The sequence below is a fragment of the Acanthopagrus latus genome, chromosome 21 (assembly GCF_904848185.1).
Source record: "Acanthopagrus latus isolate v.2019 chromosome 21, fAcaLat1.1, whole genome shotgun sequence".
NCBI classification, from domain to species: Eukaryota; Metazoa; Chordata; class Actinopteri; order Spariformes; family Sparidae; genus Acanthopagrus; species Acanthopagrus latus.
Genome location: NC_051059.1, coordinates 4,892,828 through 4,919,199, shown reverse-complemented (window position 1 = coordinate 4,919,199; position 26,372 = coordinate 4,892,828). Strand labels below are relative to the sequence as shown.

The 26,372-nt window shown below is 40.9% G+C and overlaps 1 protein-coding gene across 10 annotated transcripts in view; it reads left to right on the top strand.

Moving 5' to 3' along the window:
* The window catches only part of ctnnd2b (catenin (cadherin-associated protein), delta 2b), a 190,282-nt gene that overhangs the window by 17,838 nt on the left and 146,072 nt on the right, over positions 1–26,372 (top strand). For all 10 annotated transcript variants that reach the window (XM_037084521.1, XM_037084529.1, XM_037084530.1 and 7 more), the window contains exon 2: positions 20,935–21,071. In XM_037084521.1, the coding sequence (XP_036940416.1) occupies positions 20,940–21,071 (132 nt within the window). In that variant the 5' untranslated portion in view covers positions 20,935–20,939. The remainder of the gene's footprint in view (positions 1–20,934; positions 21,072–26,372) is intronic.

Sequence of the window (26,372 nt, the reverse complement as noted above, 5' to 3'; positions counted from 1 at the left end):
CTGTCTTTGCACTGTGTTTATCACCACCGTCGCAACCTCTGTAATTATATCATGTGGTGAAGCCGCTCGCGAACGTAGCTCTCCCGGAGGATCGGTGGAAAATATGTTTAATTCATGCTGTTGATCGTATTTTTAGCTGCATGTTGTTTGGAAATGTTAAACCAGCGCTACTTTGTGTTGAAGATGAGGATCTTCTCTTTGAGTGAACAGTTTGTTTTCTTCCTCTTTTAACTTCCGTCTACTGCCCATTGGAAGGTTGCGCTGAAACAGTTGGGGCCTTGGGTTTTTCTGTTTTGTTTTTTTTTTTCTTTTTCTCTTTTTCTTTTTCTCAGGTTTCCCCCTTCTGTATTTTTAAAGGTAAGAAAATCGACCTCGGCACTGAGTTAACATCAGTATTTATTCTTATTTAATTCACAGTTTTCTGTCTGTCTGCTCCAATGCATTCAAAGCAGTGCCAATCCAGCGACTGCCATTACACAGCATAAAACATTTAGTGTCTTAAGCTCTGGATTGCCCGCAGTGCTCTGTTCGTTAGAGTAGCATAATTTATATGGGGAAGTGAGGAGTTCTTTCATTTTAAATTGAAGACAACTGACTCCATGATGTTTGAGCCATGAAAGGCAGAGCTTCATGAGCACTAATCAGAGCTCTGCTCATTGATGCAAACGATTCACTTTGCCGTTGGAGGTGGATACCAGTGTGTGTGTGTGCATACATTTCTGAATGGGATTTCAAAATTTTATTGGCCACAGTGGGAAACTCATTGACCTCTGTATCCCCCTCTGCCAGTGTGTATGTGTGTACTCATCAATAAAAGCACATTAGCAGTGACCTGCATTATATGGAGGTCAGTTGTGTTGGTTGTGTGTTTTGAAGCCCCCCTCCACCTCCCTGGCCTGAGGTTACCAGTAGTAGCTTCCCTGTTGTTGTCCCATCAGCTTTCCAGCAGGGGTCTCCCATGACAACTCAACGTCATGGGGCACTATGTAGTTTTGGAAAAGAAATTCATATTCAGACATTTTCTCTTTCCTCCATAACTCAAGTAACAAACTGATCTCAGAGGAGCATAAACAGCTAGAAAGGTGGCAGGGTCTGCCATATATAAACAAGGGAAAACAGTATGAAATTGTGTTGTCCTTTACAGTCAGTTTGTTTATTAAGTTTATGCAGATATAAAATGAAGGGAGTTTGTTTATTAATTTTGTTTGTTTAAGCAGAAAGAAAATCAGTCAGTGAAGATTAATGATGTCTACCCCAAAACTACATACTGCACCTTTAATCTTATACATTTTCAAGCTTTTATAAATTCCAAGGTTGAAATCAGGTCATAAATGTTTATAATTTTTTGAAAGACATTTGTGTCTCGGGTCTTATAAGCGTTTGCCTGTGTGTACGGCACATGACTGAATGTATGTGGACGCCCAAATGTGATTTGTTAAAGATCATTCCAAAAACCATAGGTGGTAATGTGTTGCTACGAGAGACTTCGGACGCAGGGCTTCGCTCCCATGCAGCAACAAGAGTATTACGATTACGTGTTCACTGCAATGCATCCACATTGCATTGTAGTTGCACCATAATGCACGCGATCATATCTCCTTTGCAATACCAGTGTCCACTCCAGCAGCCTGGACACAGCACAGCACATAGACTGCACTCTTGACAGTCCTGACCATTGAGGGGATGGACAGCTGGAAAGTCCATCATAGAGGAAGCCATCATAGTGTATAAGCTGTGTTACTGGATCATTCAGCTCATAAAAAGTTAATTAAAAATGATGTTTTTTAAGAACATCACCGTGTGAACTTATTGTCCTGTTAGTGACCAAGCTAAGCTGATGGGTGAAAAAGTTTATATGACCACTTTTTAGGTTGGAGAGCTGTACTTTCCCTCCTCAGTGAGTTCACATCTAGCTAACTTACTGTGGGTGCTTTGAGTTTTTCAACAGCAGCTCATCCAATCAATCATTCATCAGTGAGTGTATTGCTGAAGACCCCAAGGAAACACTGTGTCTTGTTTGAAGTAGTTGGATGAGTGGTTCTTAGTGGTTCTGCAATCAACAACACCGGACGCCTGCCCGGTCCAAACTTTTTAAACAGGCACTGAACCAGTTGAACGAAATGATGTGCAATTGTGAGCAACAGGGAGAAAATAGAAAGAAGCTCCTGGAAATTTTGTGACTGGGCTAACAGTTAGCTTGCTAGCTACAGCAATTGACCACAAGTAGACAGTAGACCAGTGGTGGAGGTAAAGTGCTACAAAAATAACGTAAAGCAGTTTCTTTAAGCAGTAATGGAGTAATATAAGTTGTTCCCAATAGGATTTGCTGTAATATAAAACATAGAATATAAAACAGTTACTACATCCGGTAATGTGTTAGCACCTGACATGAAGACCCATTGAGTCACTGCCAACTTGGCTAAGCTCATTCAGAGCAGCTCATAATGACATACATATTGAAACATTTTTGGTTGACTGAATGGAAACCATATGAACTAACAAATAAAGCATTCGGATTTGCCAGCAAAAGTGATGAAAAAAAGTTGAGTCTGTTCCTTAATAATTTATATTCTCTCAGTCCATCAGGGTCCACTGATCAAAAGGGGTCAAAAATCATTTTATCAGAAATTTGATCCAAGTCCATTCCTTACCAAAGCATAACTTCTTCCGACTGGAGGCATAATTCCTATTCTTCCTTCTTGGCGTTGTTGGGTATGGTTGCTCATGTTCTGTGCCTGCTGCCAAAAAAACATGAAAGTGTCTCCACCCTTTTCTGTTTAGTTTTCACACCAGGACGGCATCAGGAGTACGGCAAGCACTTCAGGTTTAGAGGGCCGACTGGCTCTAGTCAGACAGTGCGCAGTTTTGCAGTGAGAGGAAGTTTTTTTTTTTGGTTTCTCCATAAAACCATCTGGGCAAATCATCACTGGATCATCATCAGGAAAAGGTTTTATAGTCTATAGAGATCAGGTTAATCTGAGGCTATAGAAGCCAAACAATATTCCCTCTTCCATTGTATAACGCCCAGCTGTCCTTCTTCAGCTATTTTGGTGATAGTGTATTTAGTGGAGTGTAATGCATCACTCACAGCACAGACAGTAGAAACCTGGTCCTTGCAAATTATAGTAACTAGTAATATCTACTATATTACACCCAACACTGCACTGGACACTAAAAGTAGATATACGTAAAGACAATGTGGACATTATTGAATGTATTAAATAGACTAAATAGACCGGTTTAAATAGACTCGGTGCATGAATCATGGATGGTTTGGATAAAAAGAGCTGTGACTAAGCCGGAATCCACACAGCGATGTTTAATGGAAATCAGGAGTCGCTGGGGTCAAGCACTGATGATGGGCGATATGACCTGGCTCTCGCTGTTCCAGTTTATCCTAAATGGCGCAGGTTGGGGTTGAGGCTCTGTGCAGGTCGGTGAACCTCGTCCTCACCAAACTAGGAAATGTAACCTTGCACCGTGTGTAGGGGGCAGTGTGATTGTTGAGACGGTTCTTTCCTCCAAATTGGGGACATTATTAATAAGACCACTGTATTGGAGCATAAGGATGTTCCTTAACTTGAACTAAAAGCTGAGGCTCTCACCATGAAAAACAGCTCCATACTTAAACATGAATAGTACATGTACCTTTGGCCATATAATGTATTACCTTACCATCTGCCCTCAACCTGCTGATGTGATTGCCCTCATTTCATTTGTGTCAGCCAGCTCTTGGTGATGTGCATTATCCTTAACTGTGCTGTGATGAGATTAGTCATTGAGCTACATGAGCACAGACCTGTCAGAGAGTGATAATCAGATAAACTGCAGGAGGTTCTCTCACTCATACGAGCTTGTTGCATTAAATAACTCTAAAGCAACTGATGCGTAAAATTTACGGTCTCCTTATTTCTTTTAAAAATCTGATGAAAAAAATAAGATAAAAGTTTTCCGCACTTACAGGATGACCTCGAACGAACTTTCCTGAAACATTACTACCAGATTCACGGCTATGCCTCACCTCTCTCTGTCCTGGGATCAACACACATCCCGGTGATAAACCCGCAATGGAGATTTGTGTTGATATGACAGCGTTTTTTGAAAGTGCTTTCCTCAGGATTCCTCCGCTTGATGAGGTCATGACTAATAGATGAGGCCTGTGTGATCGTCAGTTTTGTCTCATCGTGTCTCAACTGTAAGCACGCAGAACTTTCAGTACGACTCCATCGAACGAAAGACTGAAAAGCTTCGTCAAGTGTTAAAAATCTCTCTTTTTTTCGCCAAAAGTAAGTAAGTGTGAGAGCACAAAGAGAGGCTTGTGTTTGCGTCAACGAGATGGAACGGGAGATTGAGGGGAACGTGGAGAAAAAGCAGGAGAGTGAATTGACTCGGGGATTTATCGCTGCTTTATCTCAGTGTATAGACAATGAGAAAAGAAATAGAATTGTTCAGGTGGGGCGCAAATACTTTTCAAGGGGCTTATAAAACATGCCTCTTCACAAGAAACAACAGAAGCTAGATTCGGGGCACTCGCACACTTTTAACATCAAGTTTTGCATGACACCATCAGCTTTATCAGCATTCAGACATTTCAGACAATTCAAAGGTGCATATCACAGTAATATTTAGTCCATCCACCTGCTGATTGTGGGAAATGTTCAAAGTCAGCTGCACAAGAGATGTATATAATTATGCAAGATTACCAGAGTAACATTTACTGTAGATGCATGTAAAAAGGTGTAGCAGCAGCTAAGGAACCAACCCTCCTTCCCCTGTCTTCTCCTATCTCCTTGTCTTGCCCCTACTACTTTTTTGGTATCATTCCCTTATGTTGGTCATAATTGTCTGTCAGCGGTCTTCAACTGACTTTTTAAATCAGGGCTGCCACCTCTCAAATATTGACAGAAAGACTTTTGGTCATTTTCTCATAACGTCAGGACGTTGACAGTGCTCAGGTGGATGAGGCAGAGCAGCTCAGAGTGTCTCCATCCACTGTGGTTATGGGGACACTTTGTGTCTCTGTAAGTCTTGAACATCTTTCCATTCCTCATAAGAGGTTTTTAGGTGAGAGTGTCTCTGAAAAATCAAGACTGTAATTGTACCTCAGTGGTAAAATTCAGCAGTATGATATCATTTTCCCTTGTCTTTTAACATTTTACGGGTTTGGAGACACACTCTCACTCTGCCAGGACAAATCTCACACCAAATAAGAGAACACCTCAAAGGCACTCCTTCATTCAAAAGTATAAAATCTGCACATAAGGCTTTTTTTTTTCCTCCGGAGCCCAGAGGTGCACATGTATACCACCAAATCATGGACTGCACTGAAACTGTGTTGTAGTGGAAGATGTTTCTAATGTGATGTGTACCCTACTTTCAATTGTGAATGCGATCCAGTATAACACCATAGACCTTAAATTGATAATGCTAATAATAATTGTTTATTTTAGAAGCTGTGGTGGAAATTTCTGTCAATAAAAGAGTAAAGTCAGATCTGTCTTTTCGGTAAGTTTAATCCAACCATCTGCAGATGGACTCACCACACAGTCAAATTCATGAGCTGAGTGAATGAGCCCCGAGTAAAGGAGTGTTCACAATTTTATACACAGATATCAACAAGGTCAGGGGAAGAGACAAGCACTCTCGGTGCCAGCAGTGATTAAGCTACACACACACACGTACATACGACTATCCCAATCAGACAGGCTTTTCATCGACACAAGACGTAAAGTTAAAACTTCATGACGCATGACCTGGGACTCTGTGCAAAGCATAAAATTATCAGACATAAAACATAAGACAAGAAGACGACTTTCTATCTGAGTTTTGGCTGGTTCGTGACTCTGTTACAATCATATAGGGCAGAGGTTAGGTGTTCATGCATTTGCATAACATATCAGTCACATGAAGCAAGTTAGATAAATGTCTTTAAGAAATCATATTCAACAAAATAGTTCAAAATTCATCAACCCATAATGAAAAGGAATTTTTCCATCACAAAGCGTATTCATTGCTTATTTTCATTGAAATATTTACTGATCGACATGTGACGTCGCATGCACTCAAACCTAAAGCCACCCCTGCTAACGTCCAAACAGCCATGTAACGAACACACAGTTGCAACAAATCATTTAGGCTGGTTAAATACCAGCAGATGGGATCAACAGGCCATCTTCTAATGATGCATTATGCTGCAAGAGTGCATCATGCATTGCTATTAGTCTTAGCTCTTATTTATCTGACAGTACCATTGGCTAATAGCTTAATTTAGCTGCCAAGGTGTCAGAAGATGAATTGCTTTTTAGACATGTCAATAAATTATGTGTGAAAGCAGACATAATCAATAATACAAAAATAAACTAGTGTCCCTATTGTGTCCCTATCTTCTATTTCCTCATTTGCTGTTGTTTTCTGGACCAAATCAACCTGCAGTATCTATTGTTGTAGTGCAATGTGTCGGTCTGCTTCATTTACTTTTCATACAGTGATACATTTTGTAGATGTTGCTAGTTTTTTAAAGATCCCCTTCCCACCTTATCCTTCTGCTCTCAATTTGGGCAACAAATTCCCTCCATTAATTCCCCAGAATGTGCAAGGAACAGGATATCATGGGAGGCAAAACCTGTAAAATGACAATAATGATGACACTAAATGATTTTACAGATACTGAGTCTAACACCAAACTCAATTGAAAAGGTGTCAGCCTTGTTAAAATGGTTTGATATGAAATCATATGTTTTTAGTGTTTCTTAAACCTGCTTTCATTTATTGTTCAGTCACAACATTGACATATTCTCATCTTTAAAAAGTTGGTATGGCAATCAGTGGATTATTTACATATTGAAGAGACTAAGAGCTACATTATGATCCCTCAGTCTTTTCTCCTAACTCCCGAGAAAACACTCTTTAGTCACTAAATGCTCCATTGTGTTAACCAGCCAGTAGCTAAATTTGTCACTTAGTGGTTTGGTACTGAGCAGGGAGTGCACGGTGAATTTTAGAGCTTTTTTCCTATAAACAGCTGCCTGTTGATGCTGGAAATGAAGCTGAGAGTGGACTAAAACAACTAAACCAGCTGCCAGCTTTGACACCAAATTGTTGGCTTAAAGAGATGCTAAAATGCTGTGTAGAACTGAGGCGAACTGCCGAGTCAGTGGCGGTTCGGCGTAGGTTCATTGCTTCAAGCTGATCCCATTCGACTAATTGTTGGCATTTAAAAACATAAATACACAATATCGCCGCCACCTCCAGCAGCTTTCCTGCTAAATTAGACCCAGTGTTGAACAACATAAACTACAACGTTGAATTAGGTAAAAAAATAATGTTTAGCTGTAATTTGTTTTTTTATTAATGCCCTGCTGTGCGTCTGATTACAAAGTCACACTGATTGCATTAGAGTAGTGCACAGTGAAACATGTGAACTCACCACAGTGTCATTTTTAAAACATTAAAAACCGTACAGCAAACACGACAAAGTCACATGGCTGTCATGAAAATTGTGTTAATTCAACTACATACATAATGTAACCATCAACAGGGAGAAGTGAGGGGAACGCAGACACTATCAAAACATTTGACACTCCTGCACTCAGACCACTGATTAAGGCCAGAGCTGTTGTGATGACATGCTTTCTGTTTTCACTGGAGTCAGTCCCCAACAGACTGACTCAGTGTGCTGTGTGTGTGTGTGTGTGTGTGTGTGCGATGATAGTTCAACATAGTGACAGTTCTCAGCTAAAAAGAAGTGATAATGAGAGAGGTTAAAGTGTGAAAAAGTGTGTGTGGTTGGGAGCATATGTGTGTCATGTGTGAGTGTGTATTTTTCATTATGTGTACACGTGTTGTGTGCTCGCTTGCATAATGTGCGGTGAGTCACTTAATAGTGATCAGCAAACGATGATAGCAAAACGGAGTTGTGGGATGTTATTATCCCCATGATATAATGTGCATCTTTCATGGTATATAGAGTTGTCAAAGCGACCGCCTTAATTATCTGAAGGTAATTATCTTTTATGTCAGCTTTGAAGGTGAAATAAATAAATGGGCTTCCGAGCGCCATCATCACGAGATGTGCTCACACTGGGGGGGAGAAAAACTAACTGCAATTACTCTGAGCTTGTGGGAGATCAGCACAAGTTGATAAGATGTTGTTCCGTGCCGGGAACGGCACGAAATGCAAAAGTAATGACTGTAAAGTGTTCAATATCCCAAAAAAGGAAACCTCCCTTTCATCCCAAAATTAAGGATCAGCTGTCATGCATAGAAACTGCTCAGAGAAAAAAAAATGCAAAAAAAGTGTGTGAACAATCTACGATCGGTCATCTGTTCATCATTTTGCCGGGAGGTTAGATCAGTGTGAGTTTGTGACACCTGATAATGGTGCAGACTCTTTCTTGGGAGTGAAGCTAATTGCCCCCTTCAGACATCTAGTATGAGGCTAATGTGACACGTGTGGCGTATATCCACTATAGTATAGATATAGATATAGGTATAGATTTGTAGTAAAAAGCAGTTTTGTCATAGATGCCGAGGGATATCTGCTTTTAACCCATGCTAACCACTGATTTTAGACTTGAATGCCTTTGGTACTGCCTTTGGCAAGGCACTGGTTTAGATCTATAGTTTGTCCCCAGGCACCATACTACACTGTACATTGTATGATTATATGTGATAAAGATCCTCCTCCCGCTATCCTAACCATGTGATTCTACCCCCTGTGCCATGCACACCTCTTTCATTACCTGTATATCGAGAATTGTCTTTGAGAGACTCTAGCTGCTTAGAGGTGTGCACCTTAGAGCCTCTGCTGGTATCACAAGTTAAAACAGCAGACGCGGATCACAGAGAAATACTGCTAATTGAATTCTGTTGGCTGTTTATTTTAGCCTGATTGAAGTTTAAAGTTAGGACAAACAGCCCGATGAAGCCTACAGATCTGTGAAGTCACATGACTGTGTAACAAGTTATAGTACAGTTTCCCTGCAACTTGTACAGTCAAGCCAAACCATTTGTGAGTGGACATAGTAAACACACACAGCCTTTATGACTTTGTTTAAGGTTGGGACATTCAGTCTTGTTTTGCATTGGAGTAAAGGCCTTTTTTGTTCTACTCTGTGTTCTAGTATAGGTTGTTTCAAACGGCTCTGAGGAGTTAAAAAACACGTAAAAGGCTGCATTATAAAAAGGCTTACTATATATATACACTCACAGATTTTCTTCTTTTGTGTGACTGACAAGTCCGTTGAAAGCCACTGAATTCCCAGCCGATCTGAATCTACATTAGCCACTTTGGTCCAACATGACTGCGCCTGTGAGCTTTGAAAACTATGATGTTCTTTTTGTGCCACTCCGACTAACAAGTTCCTCCTGTCCTCCTAGCTTTTGATTCTTCTCCCTTCAACTTTTCTCTTTAGTACAACTCTTTTTCTACCAACTTGAAAAACTGCGACTAGAACATACTAGATTGACAATACAGAACATACTTGATTGAAAGAGGTACTGTTACACATAAGATGAAAAGAGTGTACTCACTTTAATTCATCAATGTCTCACAGGTCACAAGATCAAAGTTTTGGACTTTGACAATACCAACAAATAGGGTTGCTAAAAACCATGCCAGTGAAAAAAAAGTCAAAAGTTTGTAGTGAGTGTGCCACGAGGGAGTCTCCTGAACAAATTGACATAACCTTCTCAGCAAATTTGATGGCGGTCTGCCCATTAGGTCAGGAAATTGCAGCGGTACGTCTGATCCCATCTGCTGGTATTTAATTCATTATCTTGTGTACAAAGACATTTTGCCCTGAGGGTGGCTCAAAAAGGAGAGGCTGGAGCACCCTAACAGAAAGGTTTGTATTCTTGTATTCTGCGTTTCAGCTTTCAGCTCTGTTAACTGATAATGTAGACCCAAAAGAAATGTTCAAAAGATTCTTGTTTCGGATCATCTTCTTGGAACCATGAAATCCCATAAAGACACCTTTGTTTGTGGCGAATACAGCACATTAAACACACATCTCAAAGTTGTGACAAAGGAAATTAATCCTTAGCAGAATTTATATTGAGGTGTTGGTTTTTGTTTGTCTTTAATTTCTCTTCAAGTGGCAATACCAGCCACTATAATAGCAATTGTGCCCGTACATACTCCACGGATGGCCCTGTTTCCTGAGTCTCGAGTCATTCTCGTTAGTGAACTTTTAAGCTGAAACGTAGAAACAAATGGATGCAACGAAGAAGAAGAAGAAGAAGAAGAAGAAGAAGAAGAAGAAGATGAATGAAACAATTCTGTCTGCCATCACAGCAACATTGACAAAACACGTTGAAGTGCTCATTTTTGTCTTGATGATGTCGTTGATGTCTTGTTTGTCTTGCCTGATTGTCAGATTTATCTTGCATTTGCTGTAGGAGCAGTTAATGAACCAAAAAGAAGCAAAGCTGTTGTTATTACTGTCATCTCGCAGCAGTCAATGCTGATGTTAATCTTATCCACGTTTGGTAACATTTTTGTTGCCATTTTTGTTTGACTTTTTTTAACACAAGTGTAGCTTAATTGCTACATTTGAATAAGTCTGGAGGCATGGGAGCTGATGCAGGGGTCTGGAATCAGGCTACATCCTGTGGAGGGAGTTGTCTCAGTTACCTGCTGCGATTAGAATGCAGGTGTTCACACCTGGGAAGTGGGGTGAGCTTTGTCCATGATAGAGTTTTATTTACACTGCTTTACATGAGTCTGTTCAATTGTAGTTGCTTCTCTTTGCGGTCTTGCTCTAGATCAGTCTGCATTTCTGTTTTGGATTAAATATAGCCCAGTCGTCTGTTGTTATGCGCTAATAATGTGCTTGTCACAGGTCTAATCAGCCACATTAGCTGTAGTGTTTGTCTCGTCAAAGAGCCTGAAGGTTTGTTAAACCTCACAGACCATCATCAAGCTCCTGTGATCCATCAACATCTGAGTTCTATCATAAAGCCTGCTGTCAGACCATATTTACAGCTTCTTTTGTGAGTCGCATTGTTTTTCAGATTCCCTTCACCGTATTTACACGATCCTGGCTGACTAATGCTCTTCCTTCCTTCTGGGTAATTAGCCGAGTGCACGCAAAGCATGACTGTGCTGGGATAAAGACAAAAAGAAATCAAAGTGAGAAACCCAGCAGGCTGTTATTGAAGTCATCAGCTGTCCTTGGAACTTTACACTTTAGCTATTTTGATTATGTAATCAGCAGTACTTTCTATCACACCCAGATAAACATCAGTGAGCATCATTAGCATTTATGCCGCAAATAGACATAGCTGCTTGAAATGAAAACGCAATAATTTAGACCCTGTTGGATTGTGATCCATATTCATTTAGCCAGGCATTCAGGCAGTAATGCCACTGGCTTTGTGTTTTAATGCTAGCAATAATACACTTTATACATACATATATATTAAATGATAGATTTTTTTATTGTGCAGAGTCACCTCTTAATGGCATGTAATCAGAGCGGCTATTCTTAAGTGACACTCCGAGGGATACATGCTATATCACAGCAGTGCAGGCAGTAGGTATGTGTTTGCTTGTATTAGTGTGTGTGCTGAATATAAATGTCCATTAGCATCTGGACTTTCACCACAGATAGATTTAGTTGATGGGTGATTAAAGCTCAATAATGCCTGTGAGGCCATCTGCCATTGTCTGCCAGTGACAGTTCCGTAGTCCTTCAGTTCAAATGCTTTACATACAGTACACCGGCACAGGTGATTTCACATATTTTGGCTGGTTAGACTCAGGATTGCAACGGGCCGTCACATCTGTCACTCTCCTGTTAGCTTTGTTGCGTCCGCTATATCGAGCAAATTGCACCTTTATCATTTATCGCCTTAACGGTGCATGAGTGCGGAGTCCAGGGACTTGTAATACCCAGCAAAGCACCAGCCCCCTTCAACCTGAGCAGATGTGTAATCAGCAAAAACTGGAGACACCTGTGTTGTTGCGCAGGGCCTCTAAATGTTTGTATCCAGCCATATAGTTTGTGTTGATGAAGCTCGTCTGCTCACATCTCTTAAAAATGAGTTTCATATCCGGCCAGTTTTCATCGGCTAGTTTTGTGAGAATGTGACGATGCCCAAATGATGTTCTATTAAGATTACAAAGAGTTCAACATGTCCTCATCTGCCAATGCATGATATTCAAAAAAAAACATTCACTGTGAATGTCCTTTATCTGGTTTAGGGCCATCTTTTACAGCAGTTTCACTTTTCATAGACAGAAAAGCGCAGGTGTTTCTAATCAACTCATTAACAATGGACACCTGTGAAGCCTGTGACAGTGAGCCAGCATGCACATTACTGGGGTCCTGAACCTGAAGCAGCTAAATAGAATTCAAACACCATTCATCATATTATTAACACCTGTGTTTTTCCACTGGTGATATGATGAAATATTTTGTGCAAAAGGCATACATTTGCTTCTGGTGAGGCATGCTTAAAGAGGTCATGTGCGTTTTAGGTTTTTGCCTTTCCTTTATTGTGTTACGAGGCGGCTGTGGTAACTGCTGTGGTAATATGCCATGGTAATATGTCAGTGATATATGTCATGACCTATTGTTTTCTATGTAATCCCACACCACAGATGCACATCATCTCAGGTTGTCAGCTTGTTGGAATACACCACTGTCCTTTATACCCCCCAGTTTTGATGAGCATTGGCTCTCCAGAAAATTGGAAATCTCATTTCGCCAGATGGGCACATCCTGGCAACTGTACCATAATCACTGCTTCTGACTGTCCATTTTGTGTTATTATGCATGAACACAGGCAGTGGCCAATTCGTTTTTTCTAGGATGAACAAGAAATGACCCGCCCTACCCTGCCCTGTACTGTTAGTACTTGGTGCCTGTGTTGGTTATGTTTAGGTACAAGGTCAATTTATTGTCATTTTTTTAAACAATGGTTTAAAAATGAAATACTGATAATAACTGATGTTGCTGATGCACTGTGGATGGGTGATCCACCACTGATGTTCTGGTTTAATCACCCATTGTAGAGCCTTCCTGTCCTGTATTTGCATGAAGAGTAATGATCAGTTTGGATAAGGGTAAGAATACTAAGCCAGGGAGTATAGCCCAGGTTATGGAATCCCAGAGTTAGGGTCATGAGCTGGTGTGTCCTGTACTTCAAGTGGTATTAACTTATTAATACTGGGGGCAGCAGAACAGCCGTGATAAAGTAACATCAGACCAATTTGTAAATTTATGCGCAACATTTTTTTTTGTTTTGATCCCTTATTCTCACCAGCTAGTCACTGACTTTGCCTGTTTACCATTTGATACAGAGCAGAGCATGGTGAGAGAGAACTACAGCAGTGAATCTGCCGACAAAATCAAAGCAATGGGCTCAAGGTGCCACAGTGTTCGATGGATCTGTGGGCAACCGCAGTCTCTGATACTGATTGTATGTTGGCTCATCACTACCCAGTAACTGGCAAAGCTTTTATGGATTGATACGAACATGACCAGTGAACCTAAGTCACTTTATCTAGCAGTTAGTGTTCTTGGAGAGCAAATCATCAGTAAACATATTTTGTGGGAGACAGGGTTGCAGCTTGATTACACTATTCTCATTAGTATGTTAGAGTAATTGTACCTGACTTCAATTAGTTGACATAAAAATCTGCTCAATTTAACCATCATGTTAAAAGGCACCATTATACGCTTGCTTGAGTACTTTGCACTGAGCGTTGTCCCTGTGCTTTGTTCAATCCCAAACATAGATCAGAGGAGACACATGCAAACTTCAATCCCTGATCCCCCATGTTTAATTTAGTTTGTCTAATTCACTGTAGCTGCTGCAGAAAACAAGCTTGAGAGAAAATCAGGCACGCATCGCAGAGCTCTTAAGGGTAGCAGCGAAAAATGAAAGGCATATCTCCGCTCTGGACTGCAGGTCCCAATAAATACACAATGAGACACAGACAGCGCTAATTACATTGTTAATGTAAGTGTTAAAGTCTTGTTAATTTGAAAGCGGAGTCGTGGGCACAGGGTCTAGACAAAGGGACAGATGACTGGTGAAGCCAAAACAAAACACTGCAGCAAGTTTTAATGAGGCGACAAGGGACTGCCCGTCAAACACATAACAAACACACATCCCAGAAGGGACGCACACGCACAAATATACACACACGAGGGGAATGCTCTGATGCTCCGTGCAGGAATTCAGTCGTGCAACACATGTGCATCTGTAACACAGTTTCTGCATGGACATTTAGCTGATTTGCTGCCGATATGTGATGAACTCCGTCTTCACCAAAACACGCCTGTCTCAGACCTGACTGATGAGCTTAAAGGGTCAAAAGATTAAGCTCAGTATTTCCTGTTCCAGGCATGTCAATCATAGCGTCGTGAGCTGCATTTACAATGTTACAGCAATATCAGAGATTACCAGGGGCTAAATACCCCTGCATTACGGCGCTGAAATATAGACCTAAAAAAATCCAAGATTATACTTCAGTGAAATAAAGCCTTTAGGCCTAATCCATATTCAAAGTCTTGTCTCTAGCTGGGCTGTGGGCCTCTATAACCTAGTTCTGACGGCTGTTATTGGGGAAAGCTGCTTTGTACTGGTCAGTTGTGTGATGAGGGCTTGGACACGGTCTGTTGAGCTGACCTATATTTGGCTGCCTGCCCTGTCTGCACAGTTAAAACCAGAGCTTCTCTCTTGTTTTGTTCTATAGGCAAATTGGGCCGCCGGGCACTCTCCGACGCTCTATGATCCAGTTCTCTGATCAAGTTCAAGACTGGATGGGTTGTCGTGTGCAATGTTTCACTCAAAAGTATCCATAGAGACAAAGTTAGGAGATAATTTGTGGATAACACTCAAGTCAGAACTCCTTTCACCATTAGTGTAGTGGAATTTGTGATATATCTGTGATGTACAGACTTGCAGCAAGGGACAGGAAAAACAGAAGTCACATGAAACAGGAGTCTACTACCACATAAGAGAAGCTCTGTAGAGCTGTACCAGTACAATGGTGCTTTGAACTGTGTTCATCATCTTGGAGTAGTGTGCTAGAAATGCAAAAAAAAAAAAAAAAAAAAAGATCACACTATATTTGCACCACAGAACAGCAAGGTGATGGGAATATCAGTTTTGCAGTTTGTGGTCATGAACCAAATTGACCACCCTCTGGGGACCATGAATGTTAAATGGTGGTCAGAACCAAATTTCACAACAGTCATCCAATAATCATTGATATGGACCACAAGTACGGATTGGCTGGCAAACTGACCAACTGTGGAACTGACATCGCCATACCTCGAACAAAAAAAACCTCAACCATTTATCAAGTTTTTAGGAGGCAGAGGCTCTGTTTTCACATTCTGTCCACACTAATCAGGGCTTTTTCACACCCATAAATGGTGCCACTCAAAAAAAAAGGCCTCTGTTGTGTTGTAAAACTGGGCAAATCTAACTTCTGGCTTTTTATTGTACTTGAACAATGTTACAGACTCAGTTTGTCATCAACTTCAACTACTGAGGTTTAATCGCAGATTGCAGGTTGTATTGCTGCTCCAGATTGCTCTTTGTTTGCACAGTCAGTAATTTAACAGTACTGCATGATTGTGTGAGACCAAGCAAATACATTAAGTGGGTAAATGGACAAATGGACCTGACAGTTGTACAATAGGAATGCATCAGATATGTGGCAGTCACAGTCACAGATGTTGTTAAAACTGTGTCCTATGGTCAAGTCATAATGTGAGGGACAATGACAGGTCAACCCCCTCCATAGAGTACCTGGATGTCTAAAAATAATTTGTCAGTTCTTCATCAATCTTTGTCAAGGGAGATGTTGCTGCCCCCACTTTTTAACTTTTCGTGATGATCACATGGCCAGCCATCTAGACTGTTTTGGTGCGAATTGCCTGGTCTGTGGTGTTCAAGTGCCAAAAAAACTTTTGAAAAACTCAACAGCAATGTCTCTTCAGCAGTCATTACCTCCTGTAGTTAATGTTGTCGTGAGCATTTCACGTTGGAACTATTTTCTTTCTCCGAGACTACGACTTACACAGAAGGTGAAGAGTCATGTCAGTTATGAGGCTTGTTAGGCACTAATGGAAAAATAATCACGTATTTTTCCAAGATATACTTGCACTGTGAAGTTATGTCTCATCACAAAGATGAGGATTTACATTCTTTTTGTTGAGCAGTTTGTTTTATGACAAAGGAGGCTTTGAGAAAAAAAACACCCATAAATAACACAAAAAGCCATGATAGCATCTTCCATTTTGGATTCTGGCTTATTGTTTCCTCAGAGAACAATACAGTTTGGACTGTTTGCCATTCGTCAACAGCATATGACAGAATTTAAGTCGAAGTTGCCTTTGTTTTAGTGAAATTAGAAATAGTCAGTGTTGGGGAACATTACTTTTAAAAGTTACTTAATGCGTTACAACGTTACAGCCATAAAAGTTTTTACATTACTACATTACTGAGAAATGTAACGTGTTTGAGTACTTTAGAGTTACCATAAATTACACTTTTGTATGTCTATGTCAGTTGTATTGTCCAGATGGCATGTAGCCAGCTGTACATAAACCTTTGAATGTATTGACTAAACCGTCATTTTGTAGCCTTCTTTACAGCCCACCATCAGTAACTCTGTAGCCTTATAATAAGAATGACATTAACAAGACAACATTTACAGCTCTTTATTCTGGTAGCAATCTGACAGCAAACTGGGGCAGAGGCGTACAGTACTAGGCACGGCTGTTTCAATGAAAACAATACAACAAGCACTTATCCTCCAGGCACAACTTGCATTTCACCATGATGTTGTTCTTGTCCTTATGTTGTCTTTATGATAATATTTCAACAGAGTTATTGCTGTCCTCTCTCGCCACCTTCTACGTTGAATTTGCTTGAATGCATTGAATGTGTTTGCACACAGAAACAACTGTAGGTTTACCTTCCGCTGGCTCTCAGCCACCTGATAAGCAGCAGGAGAGAGCTTCAGGGATTGTATTTTAACTTTTGGGGCAAACAAAAGGGAAGGAAAAGACAGCAATATTTTCAGTGACGGATAAAACTAAATAACTGATCATTTGAATTGCAGAACTAACATGTGTTGTTACTTATTACAACAAAAAAGTACTCTTGCGGATTGATTTGTAACAAGTTACCCCCAACACTAGAAGTAATATCTAGGTATATAATATAGATAAATGATATGCTGAGTTTTATTTGGTCTGGTAGCTGGACCTGTAGCTCTGGGTGAATAACAGAATGAATTGTTCAGTGACATAACTAAGGCAGTTGGCTGTGTTTAAGACAAGACAATGTGTTATTACCCTGTAATCACAGAGGCCACCGCACAGCAAATGTTCCAGAGCTTAAAGACAGGTGAGCATTTTCTTGATCGACAAATACCTCAGGCTACCTCAGGCTACCTCAGGCGGAAGGGTTTAGGATTGTATTTTCTTTTTGACAAACGGGAGGATGGAGACAGATTAGGATCGGTAGAGGTGATAATGAGAAGGATTCTGTGTGATGTGACTACATGCAGAGCAAAGAGGGGGAAGGGAGGAGAAGTAAGAGGGATGGAGGCATGGAGGAAGGAGGTAAGTAAGCAGGGAGGTGGATGTGAGAGGAAGGTGTCAGGGGAGGATGGAAGATACGTGCCAGTGCGTGATGTAGTTTTGACCGCACAGAAAAAGAAGATGGGAAAGAGAGGGTGGCGTTAAGAATATGAAGCATGTAGTGGTGTCACGAGGGCCAGAGAGGTAGCCGAAGGGTTTTTTTTAACAGTGCACACTCATGGGTGGGGATGGTGGGGGTAGGGTGAGGATGATGGGAAGACTCAGGTGCACCACAATGTTGCAGGTTCAAATCCAACCCGCAAACCTATCGGGTAATCATCCATCTGTTGTCCTCCACCGCGTGCTGCCTAATAAAGCAGAAATGTGCTGAAAAGCTGAGGAGACGCTGAAATAGGTCAAGTGAAGAGAAAGTGGGCAGGAAGAGAGGGAGGGAGGGGAGGAGAAGTTTAGAGAGGCAACAAGGAGGCAGAGGATGAGATGTGGAGAGGCATGAGGGGGGAAAGGAGAGAGAGAGATGTAGTGTGAGCCGAAAGGTGAGTGGTGATGAAAACTTTAAGTCGAGAACCGGTGACAGGGGATGGATGGATACGTGGAGAGGAAAAGGGAACACTCTCCAAAATGGTAGACAAGTAGAGCCAGGTCAGCCATATTAGCAGCCATCAGTGACCAGAGATTGTTGCCTAGCAGCCTGCAAGAGTAGTTTTTTTTTTCTCTTCTTTTCTCCTCACCCTTTCTGTTCCTCTTGTATCACTCTTTTTCTCCTCACCTCACCTCCTCCTCTCTGCGCTTTCTCACTCTCACTCTCTTTCCATTCCTCTTTTCCTTTCACTTCTCCATCTCCCCTCTGCTTTCTGCACATATCCCTCCACTCTGCTCACAGGCTTCACTTACATTTATTTATTCATTTATTTTTTTACCTCAGTACTCTGCTGGTGCTGCCTCATGCCAACAGCCTGTCTTTCTCTACGTGTGTGAGTGTGTGTGTGTGTGTGTGAATGTGTTAGATTCCTCATGACAAGCCTCTCATCAGTGTGTAAAGCTGGCTGATGCAGCTCTTACAACAGCTCTGTGCTGCATCAGGATTACATGGCACATGTGAAACCCGCGTCCTCCAACGCTTGGTTAAATGCAGGATGACACATGGCATCAAGCATGCAAGTGTGTGTTTGTGTGTGTATGGTGGCCCTTCTAAAACTAGGTTTAGGCTTTTTTTGGGAATAGCCAATGTTTTTTTTGTTTTTTTTTGTTGATGTTAAGTTGATAAAAGCTATTATTTAATGTCCTAAAAATGCACGGTGAATGCTTCAACTACTTTTACTACTACTGCCACTACAGAACTATTAACCTGGCTGTGCTGGCACAAAAAATAGTACATCGGGATGACTGTTTTAGTTCTAACATAAAGAAATATTTAAGATTCCCCTTTCCAGATTCGAAATTTTGTTCTGTGATGTGAACATGATCCATAACTCGCATTATGGTACAAAGTATGTTGATTTTTAGGAATAACTTAGTCAAATGAATTATGTGCATGTCTGAATTCATACCTTATCGTCCTTATATTAAGAAACATTGCCAAATTGCCGCTAGACATGTGTAACTTTAGCCCAAAATAAACAGTAAATGCTGGTCTTTATCATTTTTATTGTACAGGCCATTTAGTCTGAAAGTCTGATATATCTTCTTCCTCCATGTCATAGAGCTCCATTGTCTAAACACTATTGAAAACACATCACTGGGTGACATGTTTTACGCACACAGTTGCTGATTTTCAACTCAATCCCACATACACCATCCTGCTAAGTACTCAGTAAGAGCAGCACATGTGTATTAATCTGCTACTAAAAATACTTCCCAGGAATTGCGCTATTTCCTCCTTAGTGTTGATTAACATGAAGGTAACCAGCTGTTTGAGGACATTATTAGCAAATTAAAGTATATATTCCTTACATGCCTATAAAGACCATGCTTTTGAAAGTAAAGGAGTCCACAGGCTTGTGGCTGGCTCCAGACAGCCACAGACTATCTGGAGTCTGTCTAGCATGCTGTTGGGTTTATTGGGAGTATTGCCAACCATATGCTTTCATTTTGGGTTGTCTGCCAAAAGATGCTATGATTCCAATAATTTATTATACTTTTTATTGTTCTAACAAAGTAAAATAAAGCATTGTTGATAAGAATATGGTTGTGCTAATGAAGGAGCCAGTGTATTCATATGGTACAGCTTTGAAATGCGGTGTCTTTTTGGACACTTTCACATTGAAAACAGTTGTAGTCGTTGTTTGCGTGATCCACTAGCAGTCCCATGATGCTTTAGGTTGAGATCAGAGTCTGCGTTTCTCACTATGAGCCTTTTGATAGGCTATACAATATGGACCACCAACAGATTTGTAGTGAACTGTAATAAACCTGAGATTCTGTGCTTTGTTTACCTTTGATGAAACATAGCCCTTTTTTTCATTTAAAGCTGCAAAATGATGAGTGGAAGCGTTGAGAACTGACATGTTCAGCTCGCCATCTACCACTTAAAACATGGGCATGTTCAATAAATGAGCCTTTTCAGTGCATTCATGCAGAGCTAGCTGTTCTGTTTACTGCTATACTGACAGGCTAGTGGTATTGCTAGCATTACTAGAGGCAGTACTGAAATGAGGGCACATTTGTGTCTTTTGGATTACAACCTTGTTGCACTTGCACTACTGCTACTATAACTATATATGGCCCTAGGTATAAATTGTAGCACACTGTGCCATAAATGTGTGCCAAATATGTACAGTACCTTTTTAAGTATGAAATGTACAGACCTGTTGACTCAAGGCCTGGAAATATTATTATCAGTCTGGTCCAGAGTGCACTGGGTATGGTACTCTGGAGTGCAGATGTACTACCTTGGTACTGCTACTATCTATCTCTGCTTGTAGTACCATGGCTTCTTTGCTGGACTGCCATTAGATATTTCACTGTTCTCTCTCTGGACTTCGGACACTTTCTTCTCACTGGCCTAGATTTCCTATTCCAAAGATGTACTCATGCACCTGTCCAAGTTGTGTCACCGCCCGATGCAAAATGAATGCTGGGATAATCTCCAGCTGTACATGACCCTGAACATGCATAAGTCAGAGAGAAAATGAAAAAAAAAAAGTAATCATCAAACAGAGAGGTTTCAGTGGAACTAGATTTAGTCCACTGGTTTATCAGTGATCTTATATTTTGCAGTAACCTCGCTATGACTCTGCCTTTGTGTGTGTACAGTTGTCCGTGAGTACGAGTGTGAGATTGTAGGTGGAACAACCGCAGTGTAAATGCTGGCATGTCACAGTGTCTTTAATAATGATAAGTTCCATGTTCCCTTGTTTTACAGGAGGTATGCCAGTGCCTGAGGTGGAGACTGACACTGCCAGCGCTGCCACCATGTTGAGCCCCGTCCTCAACGCCTCGAACGGAGATGGCTCCGAGTCTGAAACCACCTCCGCCATCCTTGCCTCCGTCAAGGAGCAGGTTAGAATCCTGTGTGTTTGTGTGTGCGTGTGTGTGTGTGTGTGTGTGTGTGTGCATGTGCATGCAACATACATTAAGGGTTGTCAGAATTAATGAAATATGAAGAAAGTAGTGAGGATAATTCCTCCAGTCCTTTCAGGGAGAGACAGGGGGACAGTAAGCAGTAAACACAAATGATGGAACGGTCATCTGAGCTAATGTGTCACAAATATGTCATCACATTTTCATCTTCTTGCAGAAAGCCCTGGGCCACTGCCTCTCAGTGTAATTTTGAAAATGCTCTAATGTGGTGGGATGCATCATTTCAGTACATTTTGTCAAAGTCTGTGTGGCTTTGTTGAAGATAGTGTGCATGACGAAGGAGTGAAGTGACAAGAAACCCTATACCTTGATTTTTTTTTTTTTCCATATCTGGTAAAACTAACATCAGGCTGTCAAACTACACTTTGGTGTTCATCATGTATTTATGAAGCTTACAGAATATTCATGACTCTGCCAGAATGTGTTTTCACATGTTTAAACTTATCTGTCTGTCATTATGTTATTGTTAGAACAGGGCTTTTCACCACTGTCCCAAAAAATGAATATAGACGTCGCAACATGAACGTTAACCCAAAATTAAGATGTCAGTGACATCTAGCAGACGCTTTTGTCCAAAGCGACTTACAGTAATTCATGCATAGACTGATGGTGGTGGCTGCCAGGCAAGGTGCTAACCAGCACATCAGGGGCAGTTTGGGATTCAGTGTCTTGCCCAAGGACACATTGACATGCAGAACAGGGGAACTGAACCAGCAACCTTCCGATAACAAGACGGTGGCTCTATCCATGAGACACAGCTGCTCAAAGTCAAACAACAAAGAGCAGACTTTGAAAACAGCATTTCCGCCATTTTTGTAAACAGTCTTTTTGGATCGTCTCATCCAGCAATAGTATGATTGTTTGCATGCTATTACATGTACATTCATTTACTGTGAGGATGTTGTGCAGTCACATTATATAGATACTGTCCGTCCTGCTGTGTGTTGCGCTCTGTTAGCTGTTAGCTCCATTAGCTCCATTACCAAACAAATCACAAGTCTCTAACTAGGACAGCTAACTAGCTCTCCTAACTTCAAGAGGGATTTTAATTTTCACAAGGTAGCATTATCATAGGGGGAGATCAAAAGTGCTTTCTCTGCTTCCATTATTAATTCAACGCATCATATTTTTCATAGCCCTCCCTCTATGTAGTCATCCATAGCAAGTATACTGAGAAGAAATGCTCCATTGTTGTCAGCACTCAGTTGTGTTCGCCGTTGATATATATGCATATGCACAAAAAACACCTTCACCCTGATCAAGATCTCTGTTCCACCCAAACACATTTCCTATTGTCCCAGTGAAGACAGGACGTAATTTGTCTCAAGCCCATCAAACTTGCTCTGAATTTTAAATGATTCCATCGTGTTTATAAGTGTCTAAGGTGTGCCATCCGCCTACATGCTATGTTTTGACTTGTATTAGAAGCATATGATATAGGCCACTATCAGGCCTTAAACATAGATTGATTTTCCTCAGTTGAGATGGTACATCAAAGAGTGGCAAACTCTGTATTGGCCGTATGAGATGTAGACAAAACGTGGAGATGTTTACAATGAGACATCTTAAGCGCACATTTGGCAGACACTGCAGAACATCTGATAAGAAAATCTTTTTAAATAAAACTATCCTGGATTTTCAAAATCCACATAGGCAGATTAAATGCAGTATGACCCATTTCAACTGCTGATTAGCAGTTATGTCAAACTAAAGCTATTATTCAAGATGCACTGATCCAACCATTTTTAAAACTCATCTTAAAACCCATTTTTATTCTTTGGCATTCAAGCCAGCATGAGACTCTGCTCTTGTTTTAGTGTGTCATTGTTTTTATTGTTTTAACATTGTTATTGTTGTAGTGTTTTTATATTGTTTTTTATGTTTTATGTTTACATTCTATTTCTTATTTGTGCACAGCAGTTTGTCTAAGCTGCTTAAAGTGCTTTATAAATAAAGTTGAATTGAGTTGAGCTGAGAACCTGACATATTTTCATACTGACTCCAACTCAAAAATTTATTCAATACCGGCCTGAAAAGCATTCAGTGTTTCCCTGCATGCTTGGATAACCCTCCACATCACCGTTAATAAAGGTGAGAAATTAAAACATTGGAGGTAACCAAAAACAGGCTTTTCCAGACAGTCTTCAGATCAAACCGTGCTTGATTATTTCTCCAGCTGGGAGCAGCAGCACCAGACTTATTTGACAGGAATACGTGGAGAAGTGGATTAATAAAGAAGTGCACAAATTTCATTCCCGGTGCTTTCACTGCAACACTGGTGTATTTTCCCATTTGCTGCAATTAGTTTGTGGTTTGAAATTGGTGTGGACCGACAGCTGATGACTGTGGATCCACGAATGCAGACCTCAAGCTAAACCACTGGTAAATCCAACTGGTCTTGTAAGGAAGGTCATTTGGTAACCATGGATATCATGTTCGTATATGCAACACCACTTGATAGCAGGTGTATTTCCTGATCCATCAGAAAGTGAAAGGAAGATGAACCAGAGGTTTGTTCTATTAAGTAACCTCCACACTTCCTCCATATTTTTCCTCCAGTTTCAGGGTCAAAATTCGAGTTGCAGTCTTGACTACTAATAATGCGCATAATTAGTGTTAGTATTATTTCTTTTTGAGCTCTTTGGGAATCCCGCAGAAGGTAAAATACACGCCTAAGAAGCATTTAATTGCTGAGAGGTAAAAAATAAAACCTTGCTTTTCCCATTATTTTTGTGAAGCCAGTAGTTTTGCAGATGATTAAATGATTAAATTTTTTATACATGAGTCCAGGTTTGAACAAAATCTACAAGTCTGCAGCTGTGCTTGTTACAAACCAGTGCAACAAAATGTCAGATGAGAGACAACATAGCTGATGGGAAACTGAAATTAACAAAGGCAATATGGAAATGCTGACCTGCTGCTGGTGGTGAATGATGAGAAGTAAGGGCATCACCAAATTCATTAGGGTTTAGCCTCTGAGGACATTTTATGACTCTGCCAAATTGAATGTTAATCTATCCGGAAGATGTCCAGATATTTTAATCTGATTCAAAGTGTTGAACAGATGGACTGGTGCACTGGCATTGCCACCCCACAAGGCCACACTACCAGTATGTTTTCAAAATGACTTCCAATCAGCTTATTCCCCCCTAGGATTAGTTCCAATCAACATACAGGGAATATAGAACAGATTAAATGGGATGTTAGTGGGGGATCTAATTATGTGTTGAAATCGAAAGGGGGACTTTGCTTTTAAGCATCAGTGTGTGGTTACAGGTCTTCATAGACTGTGTAAAACACGGATCAATCAATCATTCAATCAATCAACCAATCAATCAATCAATATTTGTGTAGGGCCGATTCACAATAAAAGTCCTCTCGTGATGCTTTACAAATTGAGCAGGTCTAAACCATACTCCTTGATTCATTTATTTACAGAGACCCATCATTTCCCTTCAGTGGCAAGCACCTGACAGTGGTGAGAAAAAAAATGGATGTCACACAGGCCTCTGAAGAGCCAGTGTGAAGCTCAGCGTGGTGGCTCCGGCTGTGGCCATCTTGACAGTGCCTGACTCCTCTCAACAGCCTTCTTATCCAAAAATGGGCCAAGAGCCTTACCTGTAGCTAGTTATACAGCTAGAGGCTACAGCTTTTACTTAAGGTGGCCATGCCCTTAAAAATTACATTGATTTAAACCTTAATATAATTCGAGTGAGAGATAGAAACCAAAATCTTTTTTTTTTTTTTTTTTTTTTAATTTGTGCTGAAAGGGTGGGCATTTCAATTTGAGAACCTCTAGTTTGGCATTTTTCAGCCCAGGGGTTTGCCACTTGGATTTACTACTGCATATGTAAATCAAGTTGTATTTAGCCTTTTGTTGCTCCAGCGGGAGATGCATGAAATATGAAACCTGAGCCTGTCTCCAGTGACATCACATGAGGCTGCAGCAGTTGGAACTAAAGACTACACATTTGAAATGGAAAAAGGAGTCTAAGGACATGAAGCTAGAACACATGTAATTCTCCTGATGAACTGTCTGCAGTCGAGTTGTATTATGGGCAGCTGGTTTTGAGAAAGAAGAAGACAGGATGGAATGAAATAAGGTGATATCTCTGGTTCTGCTGCATCGATTTTGATCTTTAAAAAAAAAAAAAAAAACTTTCCATCTTAAGTCTGACAATGATATGTGAGTGCAGCAGTCACTGGAGTACTCTTAGTGCCAGAAAGCATTGCTTTGAATGCTGGCTCCGTCTGGAAGGGGGTCTGAGAAGATGCGCGCTGTGTATTTCTGCATGCAGTGTGTGGGCGCACAGTTCGAGTGGATACTTGATACCTTGGACACTGTGCGTGTCCTTGAGTACTATGGGATGTGAGGAAATGCACTCTGAAATGCAGATGCTAAAGATAGCCAGTGAAAATGCTGAGAGCAGAGGAAATAATGGCCTCTGCATGTTTTAGACGGAAACCTCACTGTGAGAAACTACAGTGTTCTGGATGTCCATGCCTGGGTGAAGTAGGTTGCGTTGACACACACACACACACACACACACACACACACACACACACACACACACACACACACACACACACACACACAGGTTATGTGCACACATTCAGATGATCTAGGGCGTGGTAATGGCCTTCTGGTGAGAATGTGTAAAAAGAAAAAGGCTGAAGAGCAGAAGACGTAAATGGACATAGTGTCTGCTGTTTGCAAAAAGCGAAGACGAATAGACAATCTTGGTTCCCCCCCCGCTTCTTCCTGCACCATGGTGAAGTTATTATTATTTTTTAAGCCAGTCATTTGTCACTTGCTTTCATACTTGTTTTTGCGAAGTGTAATTTTTCAGTGTGTTTGGGCTTTTGCCAGTGTTTGGAGCTAGACTGTAAAAAGGAAGCAAGGATGTGCTTTTCTGGAGTTTCTCCACAGACATGCAAGCACACACACACACACACACACACACACACACACACACACACACACACACACACACACACACACACATGCACCCTGCTCATTTTGCCTCATATAAAGACGAGGTCAGGCATGAGAGACCACGAAAAAGGCTTCACACACACTTGGATACAGATGTCCACTAATGTGGTCTGTGGACACACACACAGACACACACACATTCATGCTGCCAATCAGACTCTTTTGCCTCTGCTGACTCACACCAGGAGTTCCCTGCTGTTGCTTTTCCTCTGTTTCCTTCTACC